We start from the raw sequence: 14801 nt of genomic DNA on the forward strand, positions 1-14801 counted from the left end.
CAGAAATAGTTTTCTCGTGAGAAACTCCATAGATTAGCAGAAGACTTCTGTTTCTCTACAAAGGCTGATGAAAAGACTTTAGCAGAAATTGGGACTGTTTTAACCACCAAAGTTCTAAAGTTTTTCTGTCTCTATGTTGTCACATGTACAAAGGAATGGTCAGGTAGTGGGGGATAAAAGAGTATTCTGGAAGTTTATTCTGGTGTTTTTATTCTTGTAGTTTTGTTAGTAAACTTTCTTTATTCCTTTTAAGTTTTAAGCCTGTTTTGTTCTTGTTCTAATCCATATCTCACAGCAAGAAGTAAGTAATTTTTTAGTTACTGTTTTAAAACCATGACAACTTGATATTTACTTAGATTTTCTCATCCCCTTTTCCTTGGGAGAAAAAAACATTCTAGAGAATGAAAGAGCTCTGTAGGATGGAAGAACTGTAAAGGCACAGATCACCATCTTGGAGAAACTGGTCTTAAGAGACACAGAGGTCATAAGAATCACGAGTGTTCTGGAAGGAGTGCCTAGGGATCCACAGTACAGTGGCAGTCAGTACAAAAGCATCAAATGGTACTGGCAGAAATAAGGTTCAGATGAAAGGTGAGGTTTCAGACAAAACCACACATGCCGTTATGCTGACCAACTCTTTGCCATGGCATGTTGTGGATTCAAGAAGTTCACCCGGGTTCAACGGGAGACTAGCAAGTTTCATGAAAGTGAACCAGTAAGAGTTACTAAATAACTAGAAACTATCCCTGCCTTGGGAAGTCCCTCCAGGTGGTTGGAGACTGGGAGACTCAGGGAGTGTATCATGAAAGGCTCTCTCTAGTCTTAATTCCTTGGATATCCCCCTTCTGGCCACATTTGGAGACAGAGCATTGGATAAGACTGGCTCCTTTCTGACCCAGCAGATACAGTCGAACACGTTCATGTTCTCTGTGTTCCAGTGCTTGCATCACCCCTTTAAACATTTCATGTCTGCCCACAAAGTCCTTCACTAATGAAAGGGACAAACTCTGAGTCTGGTAATAAATACCTAGCAGAACATTATTCTCCCACAGTATTAATAAGCAAGGAGAAGTATTTTGACAAATTTGAGAATGCAGACTTTTAATGCGTGGCATACACAAAGTCCGCCTTTATTCTGCTATTTCAACAAGAAATAAGCTCACCTAGTAATTTTAAAATAGAGGTGTGGATACTAGAATGCAGCTTTTCCAACTCTTCTAATGATCAACTTTTAAAAAATGCCTTCCCACAAAGAATAGGGGAATTCCAATATGTTGAAAGGCAAAAAGGACATATATTCACGAGTTTAAACTTGGGGGATTTCCCTTTGTACTGGACGCCGCTAAAAAGTCTTTTAAACATCGCATTATAACGCAGCTGCGGCAACAATTACCTATGAATAAACATGTTTTTTGAAGTACTTGCTTTAAAATTATTCCCATTGAAGAGCACACGTGGAAATACTTAGTTTGGAATTTTAGGAAGGGTTTTGTTTTCCCCGCTGACTGGTGATACTTTTATCCGGTACTGATGAATGCCGCAATGATGCTTTTATTCCGTTTCCTGCTGCTTCCGTGCGCATTCCCTCAGGCACGTCCGGCGGGGCTTTCAGGTTTCCGCGAAGGAGAGGCGCTCGCAGAGCCCCACGGCGGTGGCCGCTGCCAGAACGGTGGCCGCTGCCAGAACTGCGGCGGTGCCGTGTGCCGGTGCCGTGGTGTGCCGCTGCCGATGCCGTGGTGTGACGATGCCGTGGTGTGACGGTGCCATGGTGTGACGGTGCCATGGTGTGACGGTGCCATGGTGTGCCGGTGCCGATGCCGTGGTGTGCCGGTGCCGTGGTGTGCCGGTGCCGTGGTGTGCCGGTGCAAGTGCCGGTGCCGTGTGGCCCGGCCATGCGCAGCGCCGCTGCCGGACCGTGACGCAGCGGGAGCGCCGCTCGCCTTTGCGCCTGCGCGGCGCGGGCGCGTGACCCGGAAGCGCTCCGGTGGTGCCTGCGGCTGCGGCGGGCCCTGCACGCGGACAGCTCCCCCCGGCCGCGCGCCGCTCCCGCGCCGCTCCCGCCATGTCCCGCGGCTCCAGCGCCGGCTTCGACCGGCACATCACCATCTTCTCGCCCGAGGGCCGCCTCTACCAAGTCGGTGCGTGTCCGGGCCCGCGGGGCCTCCCCCGAATTGCCCCGTCACGGGCCCGGCCTGCCCGCGCCGCCGCCGCCGCTCCCCGCCGATCGGGGCTGCGGCCGGCTCACGAAAGCTCCGCCGAGCCCAGCAGCCTGTGCGGAGAGGGGAGACGGGCCCCTCTCGTGGCTCGGGAGTGCCGGCTTCCCCCTGGCCTGGTGCCGCGGTGTGTGGGGGAAAGCCTGGTGCGAGCGTGGAGCGGCGGCGGTCCCGGCCGTGCCGGCGTGGGGACCCGGGGAAGGGATGCTCGCATGAACTAAGGAAAACTTAGAGCCAGGGTGGGCTCTCGAGTGTCCCCTGCCACCGCGAGGGGCCTCCTCCGAGGCCTCCGTGCGCAATTTTAGACGCTTGGAGACCAAACTTGCAGCTATCCAGAGGCTGTTTAGTCTTCCTTAAGTGTTTCTTTAAGTGAATCTCGCCAAGCCTCTGAGCACTGCGTTTTGGGATGTGAGAACTATGATAGCTGTTTGAAATGGGATTTAAACTGCCTCAAACCCTGCATGCCAGAGTGACAAAGTGATTTCTTGGATGTAACTCATGCACATTGTTGTTACACCTGAATGCCGTGTGTTCCATGCATTGTGGCCTGTGAGATAGCAGCAACCATCTTTTGTTTTCAGGTTACTGGGAACAATCTGAAGCCAAGCTTCAGCTTCTTCTGTAGGCCACTGATTCTGTTATTCCTATTTTTGCAGAAGCGCATCCTGGTGCCCCTTGTGTAGGGTACAGTCAGCTCACAGTCTGGCAGGACTGTAGTTTGACAGTGCTCCTGAAGGATCCTCACAACAGGGACAGATGAACTGTTTTGCAGAATCATCCTGATGCTGCCTTCCCCAGCTACAATGGCTTCACTGCACAGCCACTGCATGTTATGCCTATAAATCCATCTGTTCTCCAGGAAGGGAGCTTACACGAGTTGCCTGCGGCCCATATAGTTTTTTTGTGACTGCCCTTGAGTTTTTCTCAGGAAGAAGATTGGATTGGATTGGATTAGGCCTCGTGGACAGGTGGCCCAGTCTCGAGCAGTCTTTTTTGCAAGGAGAAATTAGGAAGGTGCCTGTGTGTAGATGTCTGTACATAGACAGAAAGTTACCTGTACTGGATACCTACATATGAGTGCTGGAGCATGTATAATGCTTATTATCCCTTGTACACAAGGATGGTAGGAACAGTGCTTCCTCACAGAGGTTTTCAGTGGTTCTGTGACAGAGGAGTCCTGGGCTCCAACCTTCCGCTGCCATTAAAACAGGCTGGTTGGTCTGCATCACTTTTCACTGTCTCTGTCACAGTACTACTTGTTGGGAATGGTTTCTGTGTTCTGTAGCAGAAAGAAAAGTGAGCCTCAGTTTTCTGCCTCCCAGGTATATTTAGCCATTAGGTTAATGTATGAGAAATGTGTAGTACCTCCATGCCTTTTAACAGTGTCTTAGAAACAAGTATCTGCATGTGTATTTGAAAGCTTCTGCACACAGCCTGAAGCTGTCTTAAAGCTATTTTAAATACCTATGTGCTATAGGAAGAAAAATAGATGTGCATAGTTAACTTCAAGCAAGAATGAGCTCACTTTACTCACAGCCAGGCTGGTGACTTGGGCATGGTGCCACATGGGTATTTCTCTTTGCCAGCATCTAGCCACAGCATGGGCAGAAGTCTCATGTTTGCTTGCAATCAAATGTCTACATCTAAGTGGTTTTGTTTTATCTTTGTCTCTCTGCTGGATTAGAATTAGCTAGGGGCTGTCAAGGATGAGCATGGACATGTGTTGCTTTAAGACTGCCTTAAAACTTGAGTTTTTTCTGGAATTTGGCAGTATGGAAACAGAGATTTCCAGCGTAGTGATACTGGACTGAAATGCCTATACTTTGTCTTTGGTCTGTCTTCTGCTTCCAAAACTCAGAAAACTCACGTGCCTTTGAAGTGATCTCATATTAGAAAACAGTATTTCACATTACGATGGTTAAAATCCCTCAGAGCATCAGTGTTCCCATGCTACCTATTAGTTTCAATCTTCAAAGGTGGTGTTTCTTCTAAGCGGAGAAACAGAGAAAATTACTACGGTAAAATTTCTGGCTGTTGCGATGTGTTCAGGGAACAGCAAGGGGCTGCTGTTTTCAGAGAGAATGTCTGCAGTGCTGCTGAAATATCTACATAGCAATAAACAGACTTAAAACAGCACTAGCAACTTGGATTTGTTACATTGTAAGAGCCACTTCACCTTTTGGCATGTTTCCTTGAAAATTGAGCAATGGAGGTGGTAATAGCACCAGAAGGGGCTGTAGTTTAGTGAGCCTGATCAGTGCTAGTTGTCAGCAAAACTGGTTTGTGAGGGCACCTATTTCTGCTGCCACCTAAGTGTCACAGAACCACAGAATGGCTGAGATTAGGCAGGACCTCTGGAGACTATCTGGCCCCAATCCCCTGCCCAGGGAGGCCCACCTAGAGCTGGATGCCCAGAAGTGTTTCCAAGTAAGCTGTGAGTAGTACAGGCAGCCTGTTCCAGTGCTCAGTCACCATCACAGTAAAACATGTTTTCAGGTGTGTAAGTGGACCCTCCCGTTTCACTTTGTTCCAGTCACCTCTGATTCCGTCCTGTCACTGGGCATCACTGAAAAAACGGCTGGCTTTGTCCATCTGCTTTACACTCTCCCTTCAGGTGGTTGTACAAATAAATAGACAAGTGTTGCAAAGCCTGTGCTTGGGGCTTCAAGCATGACCAGTTTGCAGGCAGTGCTGGCCCATGTCTTACTGGGTTTTGTGCTCCGCTGCAGGCTGGCACTGATCATTCCAGAGAGAGGAGGGAAAGGGGGAACATCCTTTATGGCACATGTGGGTAACCAGTAAATGCTCTGATGTCTGAGAGTAATAAATACAGTGCCATAAATACACAACAATGAGCTCTTCCCTAACACTGACTCAGCAAATTGAACATTAAGATTTGATTTTTTTTTCATCTTCAGATTATTACTTTTCTGTTGTGTAATCTCTCCTATAGATCAGACTGCAGCTTTTAAAATAGCCAAGTTTCTTGCTTCTATTATTTTAAGATAGTTTTAGCAATTTACTATGCTGTTTGTAAACATGTTCTAAATTCTGGGTTCATATGCATAGCTAACAAATAAATTTACCTACATCTAGCCGCTCTCTGAAACTTGCTACACAGCTAGATATTAGGAATTCCTGAATGTTTTTCAATATTGCCAAATAAACAGCTTTTGAAGTTGTTGTTGAAGTCCAAATGGCTTTTGGAACCATTAATCAGAAGAAATTTATTTCATGGATCATTTAATGACTGTTACTTTAGTGTTTTTTAATCCATTGTACTCACATGAATAACATTGTTTAATTGGCGTCTGTGTAGCTTTCACTATAAAAAGTGAAGAAAAGCATTGCAGTGTTTGAATGTCATGTCAGAAAACATGATTGTAATGTTAAAACCTGTCTCCTGTGCCTGCTGTGTCATCCTATCAGTTTTCATCTATATCAGTAAAAAATTACTAAAAAACAAGAAGCTTATATCCTTTAAAATACTAAAATCCATGTCAAAAATTCTTCTGTAAAAATTTATGGTTACTGTAGATTAAGGTTGGACAATTTTGGTCAAGTTCAGAACAGCCTTTTTGTTCTAAAACTAATACTGTTGCTGTTAAGCTTGAAGTGAATAAAAAGTCAAATTAGAATATTTGAAGGAAGCAGTGATAATGGTTTTATGAAGAGAGTCAAAGCACATTGTACTAAAGAACTTAAGGACACAAAGATACTTGTTGCACAAGTATTGAAGTATTAAAAAAGTCCATAAATTGATGAGATTCATGTGTTGGGGGAAGTTGTGTCAGAGTTAATGGTACTAGTGTCTCTGACACAAGTTTTTTATTAACATTTGTATATTTTTCTAGAATATGCATTTAAAGCCATAAACCAAGGCGGACTTACATCTGTAGCTGTTCGTGGGAAAGATTCTGCAGTAATTGTAACACAGAAGAAAGTACCTGTAAGTAGTCTGTGTTTGAGGGGAGGTCTGGAAGGAGAGGAGAAAAAAAGTTGGGGTGAGACTTAGCAGTGTTGATATTATACTTATTAGCACTGAAATAAATTGCTATTTGAACTGAATATCTAATTATCATTCTGCTTATTACAAGGTCTAACTCCATGTAGTGCTCAACTGTACATTTCCTCACTAAGTACTGCAATATTGGTTTTCTCTGTAGTTGTTGAAGGGATAAATATAAAATATAAGTTGACCCTGCTGTATTGAGCATGCATTCATTGCTCTGGCTTGTAAGGGCTGAGTTGTTCATAACCAGTTCCCTGATTTCTTTAATTTCTGCTGAGGAAATGTTACACCAATAGCATGTAGAACAGGTTTTCATGAGTGTTTCAGCTCAGTGATGATGTACTGTTGAGAAAGGGGGAAATTCTTTTATGTTTGAAGGGCAGCATGCAATAAGAGAGCAAGCTTTTGTATGTTCTCAAAGTTTCTTCAGAGGGAAGAGGACTGTGATGTTGATCATGTTCTTGTTCTCAGTCTCTAGATCTGTGGTTTTAATCTTCCCTAGTCTCCAATTTCTTCCTTCATTGCTATTCACAGCAATAAAAATTGGAAAGCTTGAAAGACAGTTTTAGCTGTTATGGGTCCTTTTGGGCTCTTCTGTAAAAAACCAAAGATTTGATGTTTGTCGTTTGTTTGTTTGTTTTCTTTTTACTTCAAGGACAGTGTTTCCTATACATTATTTCTGTTTCCTCTTTAGGACAAGTTACTGGATTCCAACACAGTGACTCATTTATTCAAGATTACTGAAAATATTGGTTGTGTGATGACAGGAATGACAGGTATTTAATTCACCAGTCTGGTTTTGGAAAACTTACCTAGTTCTAATGGGTATATTTAAGGGCAATGTAAAGTTGGACCTAGAATTTATATTCTTAGGCAGTGCTAGAAATAAACGTGGTACATATTCAGTGGAATTAATATCAGTTCTTTTTGTCTAGCTGATAGCAGATCCCAGGTGCAGAGAGCCCGCTATGAGGCTGCTAACTGGAAGTACAAGTATGGATATGACATCCCTGTGGATATGCTGTGTAAAAGGATTGCAGATATTTCTCAGGTCTATACACAGAATGCTGAAATGAGGCCCCTTGGTTGCTGTAAGTACGGTGTATGAAAATGATCTTTACTGTTTCTTATCTAAGTCTGCACATTCATATATATGAAATTCTCGCCCATTTTCAGAGTGGGTAAGTGGGGGAGTAAGAGGGATGAACAGCTGAATGAGGGAGCAGTGTTGTAGGTCTTGAACTGGAGCCATGATTTTATCATTGACTCAGCATTTGAAATAATTTAGCTTCTCTGATACTATTTCACCTTAGTTTTTGGGGCCTGGTCCGTTTGCACTGTGCAGTAATATCTGTGAGCAGGAGATGCTCTTTATAACCTTGTCTGTGTGTGGTGGTTTGACCCTGGATGGATGCCAAGTGTCTGTCAAAGCCTCTGTCTCCATCACTCCCTTCCTCAGCTAGACATAGAAGAGAAAAAATGCCATGAAAGGCTTATGGGTCAAGATAAGGTCAGGGAGGGATCACTCAGCAATTACTACCATTGGCAAAACAGATTCACCTTGGGGAAATTAACTGAATTTATTAACAAGCAAATAAAAATAGGACGCTGAGTAGTAAAACCAAATCTTCAAAACACTTTCCCTCTACCTCCTTCACAGGTTTATCTTTATTTCTGGTTCTTTACTTCTCCCACAGTGGCACAGGGAGATGGGAAGGTGGTCTGTGGTCAGTCCATAGTACATTGTTTCTTTTGCTACTTCTTCCTCAGGGGAGGACTCCTCACACTCTTCCTCTGCTCCAGTGTGTCTCCCACAGGAGACAGTCCTCCAGGAACTTCTCACAGGTTGCAGTCCTTCACCAACTGCTCCAGCAAGGAGCCCACCTTATGTGGGGTGCAGTCCTTCAGGAACAGGCTGCTCCAGTGTGGGCTCCTTTATCCACAGCGCCACTGGTCCTGTCAGGAGCCTGTCCCAGCACACGTGGGGTCACAGCCTCCTTCAGGCATCCACGTGCTCCAGCCTGGGCTCCTTCAGGGGCTGCAGGTGGATGTCTCTCCACCATGGATGTCCATGGGCTGCAGGGGCACAGCTGCCTTACCATGGTCTTCACCACAGGCTGCAGGGGAGCCTCAGCTCTGGCAGCTCCTTCCTTCTGTCATTTGCCTCAGTGTCTGCACAGCTGTTCCTCTCACATTCTCACTCCTCTCTTACCTGACAGTAATTTCCTCCTTTTTTTTCTTTCAAAAATACATTATCCCAGAGGCACTACCATCATTGTGGATGGGCTTGGCCTCACCCAGCAGCAGGCTGGTCTTGGAGCCAGCTGGCTTTGGCTCCTTTGGACATAGGGAAAACTGGCAGCTTCTCAAAGAAGCCAGCCCTGTAGATCCCTCACTATCAAAACCTTGCCATGCAAGCCCAATACACTGTGTCCACTGTCACTGTTAAAAGAGAGAAATGGAGAGTGCAATTATCCTTGTGCAGGTTTTGTGGCTTTTTTATCTCAGTAGTATGTATAGGACAGATTCACATAATTTTTGCTCCTAGCTTAGCTATCTTATTTATAATGTAGAGGAAAAAGTGCCTAAAATATTTCCCTTGCAAATATTTCTACATTCTTTATTTTATAACAGCAAATGCAGCTTAAAAAGAAGTTGTGTGTTGAGTCATTTTTTGTAGATGTTCTTGGTCATCTCTGTGTTCTGGGGTTGGTTCTGACTTGTTTTTTCTCTTACGTATGGCTGTAAGCAAATTATAACCATACTGTTAGGCTGTTCAGGAACTGAGGTAAAAGCCTTAACAGGTTTCCTCAATTACTTTTTTCATTAAACATTCTGTCTGAGTTTCTCTTTGATTGGTTGAGTTTTGGTATTGTTTTTTGTTTGAAGGAGAATAGTTTCAGAACTGATGAATCACTTCTCGTAATCATAGTAGGCACTAAGACTTCTCACTTAAGAAGCAACATTCAGAATTGCACCACAGTTTCCATGATGGGGCAATTTTCCTATGCTTGTGTGCTTGTAATTTTCAGGAAGGATTGTTTCTTTCTTCCCTTGGCATCTCCAATGCCTTGATATTACTGGAAATTCCTTTTTTTAAAATACATGAATAAAAATGCATTTTTCTTAACTTCCCTTAGCCTTTTTGAAAATAGGAGGGGTCTTTTTTTCTATTGTAGTAATAGCTGCTCAGAAGTTTATCAGCTCTAATTACTAGTTAAAAGTTGCACAAGTGTAAAGTGAAAATAATTGAAAACTATAACCTTGTTTTGGTTTGGGTTTTTATTGCAAGTATTGCTTTTGACTAATTTTTTAATATGCATGTTGGGACAATGCAGCTGTACATCAAGAAGTGAGGGTGAACACATGCATTTCAGTGATGTGGTCAGTTTGTGTTACTTGGAAACTATTCAGCTTCAAAACACTTAAATGATCTTCAAAGATTCAGTTATGTCCTATTATTTCCACTTTTCATTTCAGATTTATTTTTTTTTAATTTAAAGAGGAAAAGGTATGTAATGCCGTGTTTTTCAGGGTTACAAACAAGAAACCTAAATTTCATCTGTTAATATTTCCGTTAGTTTCAGCATGTTTGCAAAGTTGCTTTCTAGTAAAAGGCATACGGTAATAGAACCACTGTTTACACTTTTGTGTCATATAACACAGGATGTGAGCTGTGGCTTGGTAAACTTTGTATCAGGATAAAAGTTTTGTATTTCCTGACTTTGTGGTTCTCTACACCCTGAGCATGGCAAAAATGTTTGTATGTTTAATGAGTAACCTTCTTTGGGAATGACAGAAATAGAGTTTCTGCTAAACTGAGTTGTACACCTGATAATGAGATGCTGGTAAGAAAAGGCAAATTAGAGATAAAAAGGAAGTCACAGCTCCAGGTATGGGACTGGTTCCCAAAGATGTGCTGCTGTGCATACGTGTTTATTCAGAGACAGGAGTATCCATTCTGTCCTTCAGTTGAATTAAATTGCTAAAATTGGGGAAATAAATAAATTAACAAATTTTCTCTTCAAGGTATGATTTTGATTGGTATTGATGAAGAACACGGCCCTCAGGTATACAAGTGTGATCCAGCAGGTTACTATTGTGGATTCAAGGCCACAGCTGCAGGAGTTAAACAGACAGAGTCAACCAGTTTTCTTGAAAAGAAAGTAAAGAAGAAATTTGACTGGACATATGAACAAACAGTAGAGGTAGGCCAGCAGAAGGAAATGAAAATTTGTTAAAAGTATTTTTAATGAATATCCTCCATGTAGGCCATGCAGAGAAATGTAGTTAGTCTTTCCCTACAGTTCTATATTGCTGCAAGAGCAAATACAGCTATTCCAACCAGAAAATAATATGAAGGTATTCTGCAATTGTTTGACTGGTCATCTAATCTGCTTTTATGAAAAAGCATAAAGCTGAAGCAGATTCTGTAAATGTAGCACTCCCACTGTAGCTGGTGTTTGGTTACTACAGTGCTTGATTTTGGGGATACCAATATGACTTAACTTTTAGTGACATTTAAAACAATCTTCATATTAGAAGGTATTTCAAACCTTCTTTGCATGATAAAAGATTTTGGGTTTTTTGTGTCTTTTTCTGCTATGAAAACATGTCCCTTTGCTTTTTGTAGACTGGGCTTTTTAGGGAGAGGACTGGGGAGGGACTCTCCAGTATTCTGTAGCAAAAGGGAAACTATTTGGAATTTCTAAGCTGAGATTTTGAAGTGAGAGGAAGTAACTTTAAACCAGAAGGAAGGATGCTATGTCTATTAAGAAAAAAAAAAGCCTTAGTGCTTTCTTTCTAATGATAGGAGGTTTTGTCATCTTTCAGACAGCAATAACGTGCCTGTCTACTGTACTCTCCATTGATTTCAAACCTTCAGAAATAGAAGTTGGTGTAGTCACAGTGGAAAATCCTAAGTTCAGGTAAGTGATCAGCATTGATAAAACTTGGTGCATTTCTCTGATTATGTGCAATTAGTTTTACTTCTTGTGTTATTGTAAATCAAGAAAAAGAGATAAATTTCAGAGATCAAAGGTTTGAAGAGTTTTTTACTTGTAACTCTTAGAAATGTGTAGGGGTAGAAAACATTTTGTAAAAAGAAAAACGGAATTTTAAAACGCATGACATGGTTAAGGGATTTAGTAGAGAAAAGTGTTCTCTTTCATGTCTTAAAAGGGTATTGCTTTCTGTGATGATTGAAATGTAGTTACATCTGGTCTGGAAGTGTTTTCATGCTTAGAAGCATAAACATTTTTCATAGTAATGGTATCTGCAGTCCACTTCCAAATCATAGTCATGCTAACTAATGCAGTAAAGTCTGGTTTATATTAGGGAATATTTACAAGTCTCTTAAATTCTTCATTCTTTTTCTAAATTGAATCTTTAAATTATTCTTGCTCATCTTTTAAATGTTAGCATTTTTTAACATCTAAAATATGTATTTAATAGATTATGGATTTGTATGGTTTGAAAAACTATTTAAATTTGATATGACTAAAAGGTCATGGATTTAAAAAATCACTAATGATTTGAAAATAGCTGAACTGTCTACTTTCTGAGTACTCTGCATTCCCATCTAGCATGAAAGCAAGGCACCTGCTATTTCTTCCCTCCTCCCTTATTGCCTGCAGCATGCTGTGTGCACCAAGATTATTTGGCCAGTGTATCAAGACAACACCTGGAAGTCTTCCTGCTGAGGGCAGGAAAGCTTCACACTGGATACAGTGTACTTGACAGCCTTCTCACAGCACAGTTATAGCTGCAGAAGTGTGCATGAAATGTAGGAGAAACAGTTTTGGGGATTTTTTTTGTAATGCAAAAGAACCCTCCAGGTATGGCTTACCTAAAATTTAGGTAAGTCTGGCTTGCTGCAGAGGGATTCAGTTATTTCTGCTTTGGTCTTTCATTGGGGTTTTTTGGGGGTTTTTTATTTAAAAAGAAAGAGAGGAACAGTTAAATTTGCAATAAAGTCTGCTGTTACTTTAGTCTGACTACTTGGTAAATGGAGACCAAAGAGAGGCTTCAAACCTTTGGGTCCTAAAGGTTCAGTCTTTTAAGTGCTTCCTTCCTAATATTTTTAAGGTGGGCACGGTGATGATGGGTGGTTTTGAATTTGGTGGTGTGTGCTGAGAACAACAGAATAGAACAGTGTTTGTGAGAAAGCACACAGGAGCTGCTTGACCTCTTTTCTGCTGCCACTCAAGGGATCAAGCTACCTTCTCACTAGATCTCAATTTGCAGATGCATTACTCATGAAGAATTACCTGTTATTTTTCTATCATTTGTTACCTCCTTGCTCTCTAGTGCCACTGATTCTTCCTGTATTTTTCAGGAGAGCTGGAATGTCAGCCTGTGGCACTGGCATTAGGGCTTTAAAGGGCAGAAAGATGCATTGCTGTAGAACTTATTTGTATAGATATTAGGTTTTAATATAGGAGTTTAAGGGGAAGAATCATATAAGCTATTTAAGATTTCTGTTTGTTCTTTCAGGATCCTTACAGAAGCAGAGATTGATGTGCACCTTGTAGCTCTGGCAGAGAGAGACTAACTAGCATTCCTGTTTCCATTGTCTGTGCTTCTGGCCAGGATGTTTGGTGAAAAGAAAACACTTAATAATGGTTTTAGATTATGGGTGGAAAACAGTGTTCACTATATGATGTATTTTACTCTGTACAAATAAAACAGAGGTTTTTGAAATCCTTAGTGTCTCCTTTTAATGTTATTTTTAAACTTCCAATTCTATGAAATTGTCATTAAAATACTTGACGACTTTTAGTGTTTCTATGGTAATTCCTTGCCTTTTAATTGTATTTTAAGAGAAACTTTATGCTCTCAGCTGTATTTTTCATCTGAGCTATTTGGCTCTTTGTGTTAAGTTAATATCAGTTTTTGTGGTGTGTGTGTGTCTCTTAAGATAATTCTTGCATTCATGTTCATTCTCTCCATAGCCTGATGTTGAAAGCATGTACAGCATTACTGGTTTAATTGTGGGGAAGTTAGGAAGACCTTATTTGCTCAGGTTTATATGAGGATAGAGGGCAAAAGCAGAAGGAAAAAGCTGAGTCCAAGTCCAGGCCTTTGGATTGATTTAGTTGTGGTCATCTATAATTAAGTGGCTCCAAAGCCACTATTCCTATTTATTTAGGGAAAATATTCTGTATGTAGTGTACTTTGAGATTTTGGGTTAGTCACCTACCAGGTTTTGAGGCTTTGGGCAGTGCCAGAAGCAATGATGGGGGTAGACAGGACCAATAGACAAAGTCCATCAACAGGAATGTCTCTGGGAAGCAATTTTTGCTCCTTCAGAGGTTTTGGGTTTGGAGATGAGACTGCAAAAACTTGAAGGTGAAAAAAATTGCTTCAATTGAAGAGGTACCAGCCTCAGCAGTAAATAGGGATATGATGAAGGTGTGAGGGAGGAGGCACTAAGGAGAAAGGGAAGATTACCAGGCAATGTTAGTTGTTGTACACAAGTCTTCTTGAAAGAATGCCAAGTTAATACAGCATAACTCCTTACCTTCATTCCTCTGCTGTGCTCTTCTTATACTGGCTTTAATTATTCCAAAATTCTGTTTGATTTGGGAAAGGCCTCATAAGTTGTCAGAAACTGAGATTGGTTATTTTTTTTTTCTCTGTGCTTTACAGTTAAAACCCCTTGAATGTGTATCTTTCAAGTTCATTGTAGTAAAGAAGCTGCAATTCTGTGTTTGGTGGCCTTAATAAATAATAATGCTAATCTTTTATGATAACTGAGTTGAGGAGGTTTAGATATATAGTGAATTGTGGACTTCACAAAGCTTCTTGGATTTCTATTTGTGCCTCCAAATTTCAGTTTCCCTCATGTTATACTGTGTAATGTAGGTAAGGTAAGGACCCCTGCTTCTGGTTTTGGGTTGCTTGTCTGAGAATTCTGTATGGGTTTGTGCAACAATCAGCCCATTTGTGCAGCTAATGGCACATTTAGAAAGGTCTGTGTTGTTTCAGATGCCAGTGATAGCTCAGTTTCTGAAAATCCCTAGGGCCTTTCTTCCTAATACTCCAGTTGTATAACAACCTGGAACTTGAGTAGGCTTAGGTCGTCATTTAGTCTGCCACAAATTATCATGCATTGATTAGTTTGTTCAGCTTTAATAATTTATGGAAAACATCACTAATGACTTCTTGAACAAAAATTAAAGGGAAGATGACAATCAGCGATCCATATGACTAGAGCACATTTGCATAGTATTCAATATCAAAATTCCCTGCAAGTCCTTTAATTCTAAATTTTGGAGCTTGTATGGGATTGTATGACTCAGGTGGTGGTTCTGATAGCAGCGGGTGTTTGTTCATATCTTGCCTATTTTGCAATACAGACCATCCCATCTTGTGTTCAGAGATGATGAAATAAGCTGTCTACAATATATTAAATGTGAATGTTGCCTTTTTTTAATAACCAAAGTTAAAATCACAGCAATTGAAATGATATTTTTGCTAGTATTTTGCCCTATAGAGAAAATTCATGGTTCTCTTTTCATATTAATAATGGGGATTTTTCTGGTTTTAGTCAAAGCTTTTTGTTACTGAAGATA

General features: G+C 41.3%; 1 protein-coding gene across 1 annotated transcript; it reads left to right on the forward strand.

Moving 5' to 3' along the window:
- Positions 1-1954: 1954 nt before the first annotated feature.
- Positions 1955-12927, forward strand: PSMA6 (proteasome 20S subunit alpha 6). Its single transcript, XM_058864571.1, has 7 exons — positions 1955-2138; positions 6068-6162; positions 6920-7001; positions 7161-7316; positions 10255-10433; positions 11059-11153; positions 12721-12927. The coding sequence occupies exons 1-7, from the start codon at positions 2063-2065 to the stop codon at positions 12776-12778; spliced, it is 741 nt and encodes a 246-aa protein (XP_058720554.1). The 5' UTR covers positions 1955-2062; the 3' UTR covers positions 12779-12927.
- Positions 12928-14801: the final 1874 nt, after the last annotated feature.

This window comes from Poecile atricapillus, chromosome 1, assembly GCF_030490865.1.
Source record: "Poecile atricapillus isolate bPoeAtr1 chromosome 1, bPoeAtr1.hap1, whole genome shotgun sequence".
Taxonomy (NCBI): Eukaryota; Metazoa; Chordata; class Aves; order Passeriformes; family Paridae; genus Poecile; species Poecile atricapillus.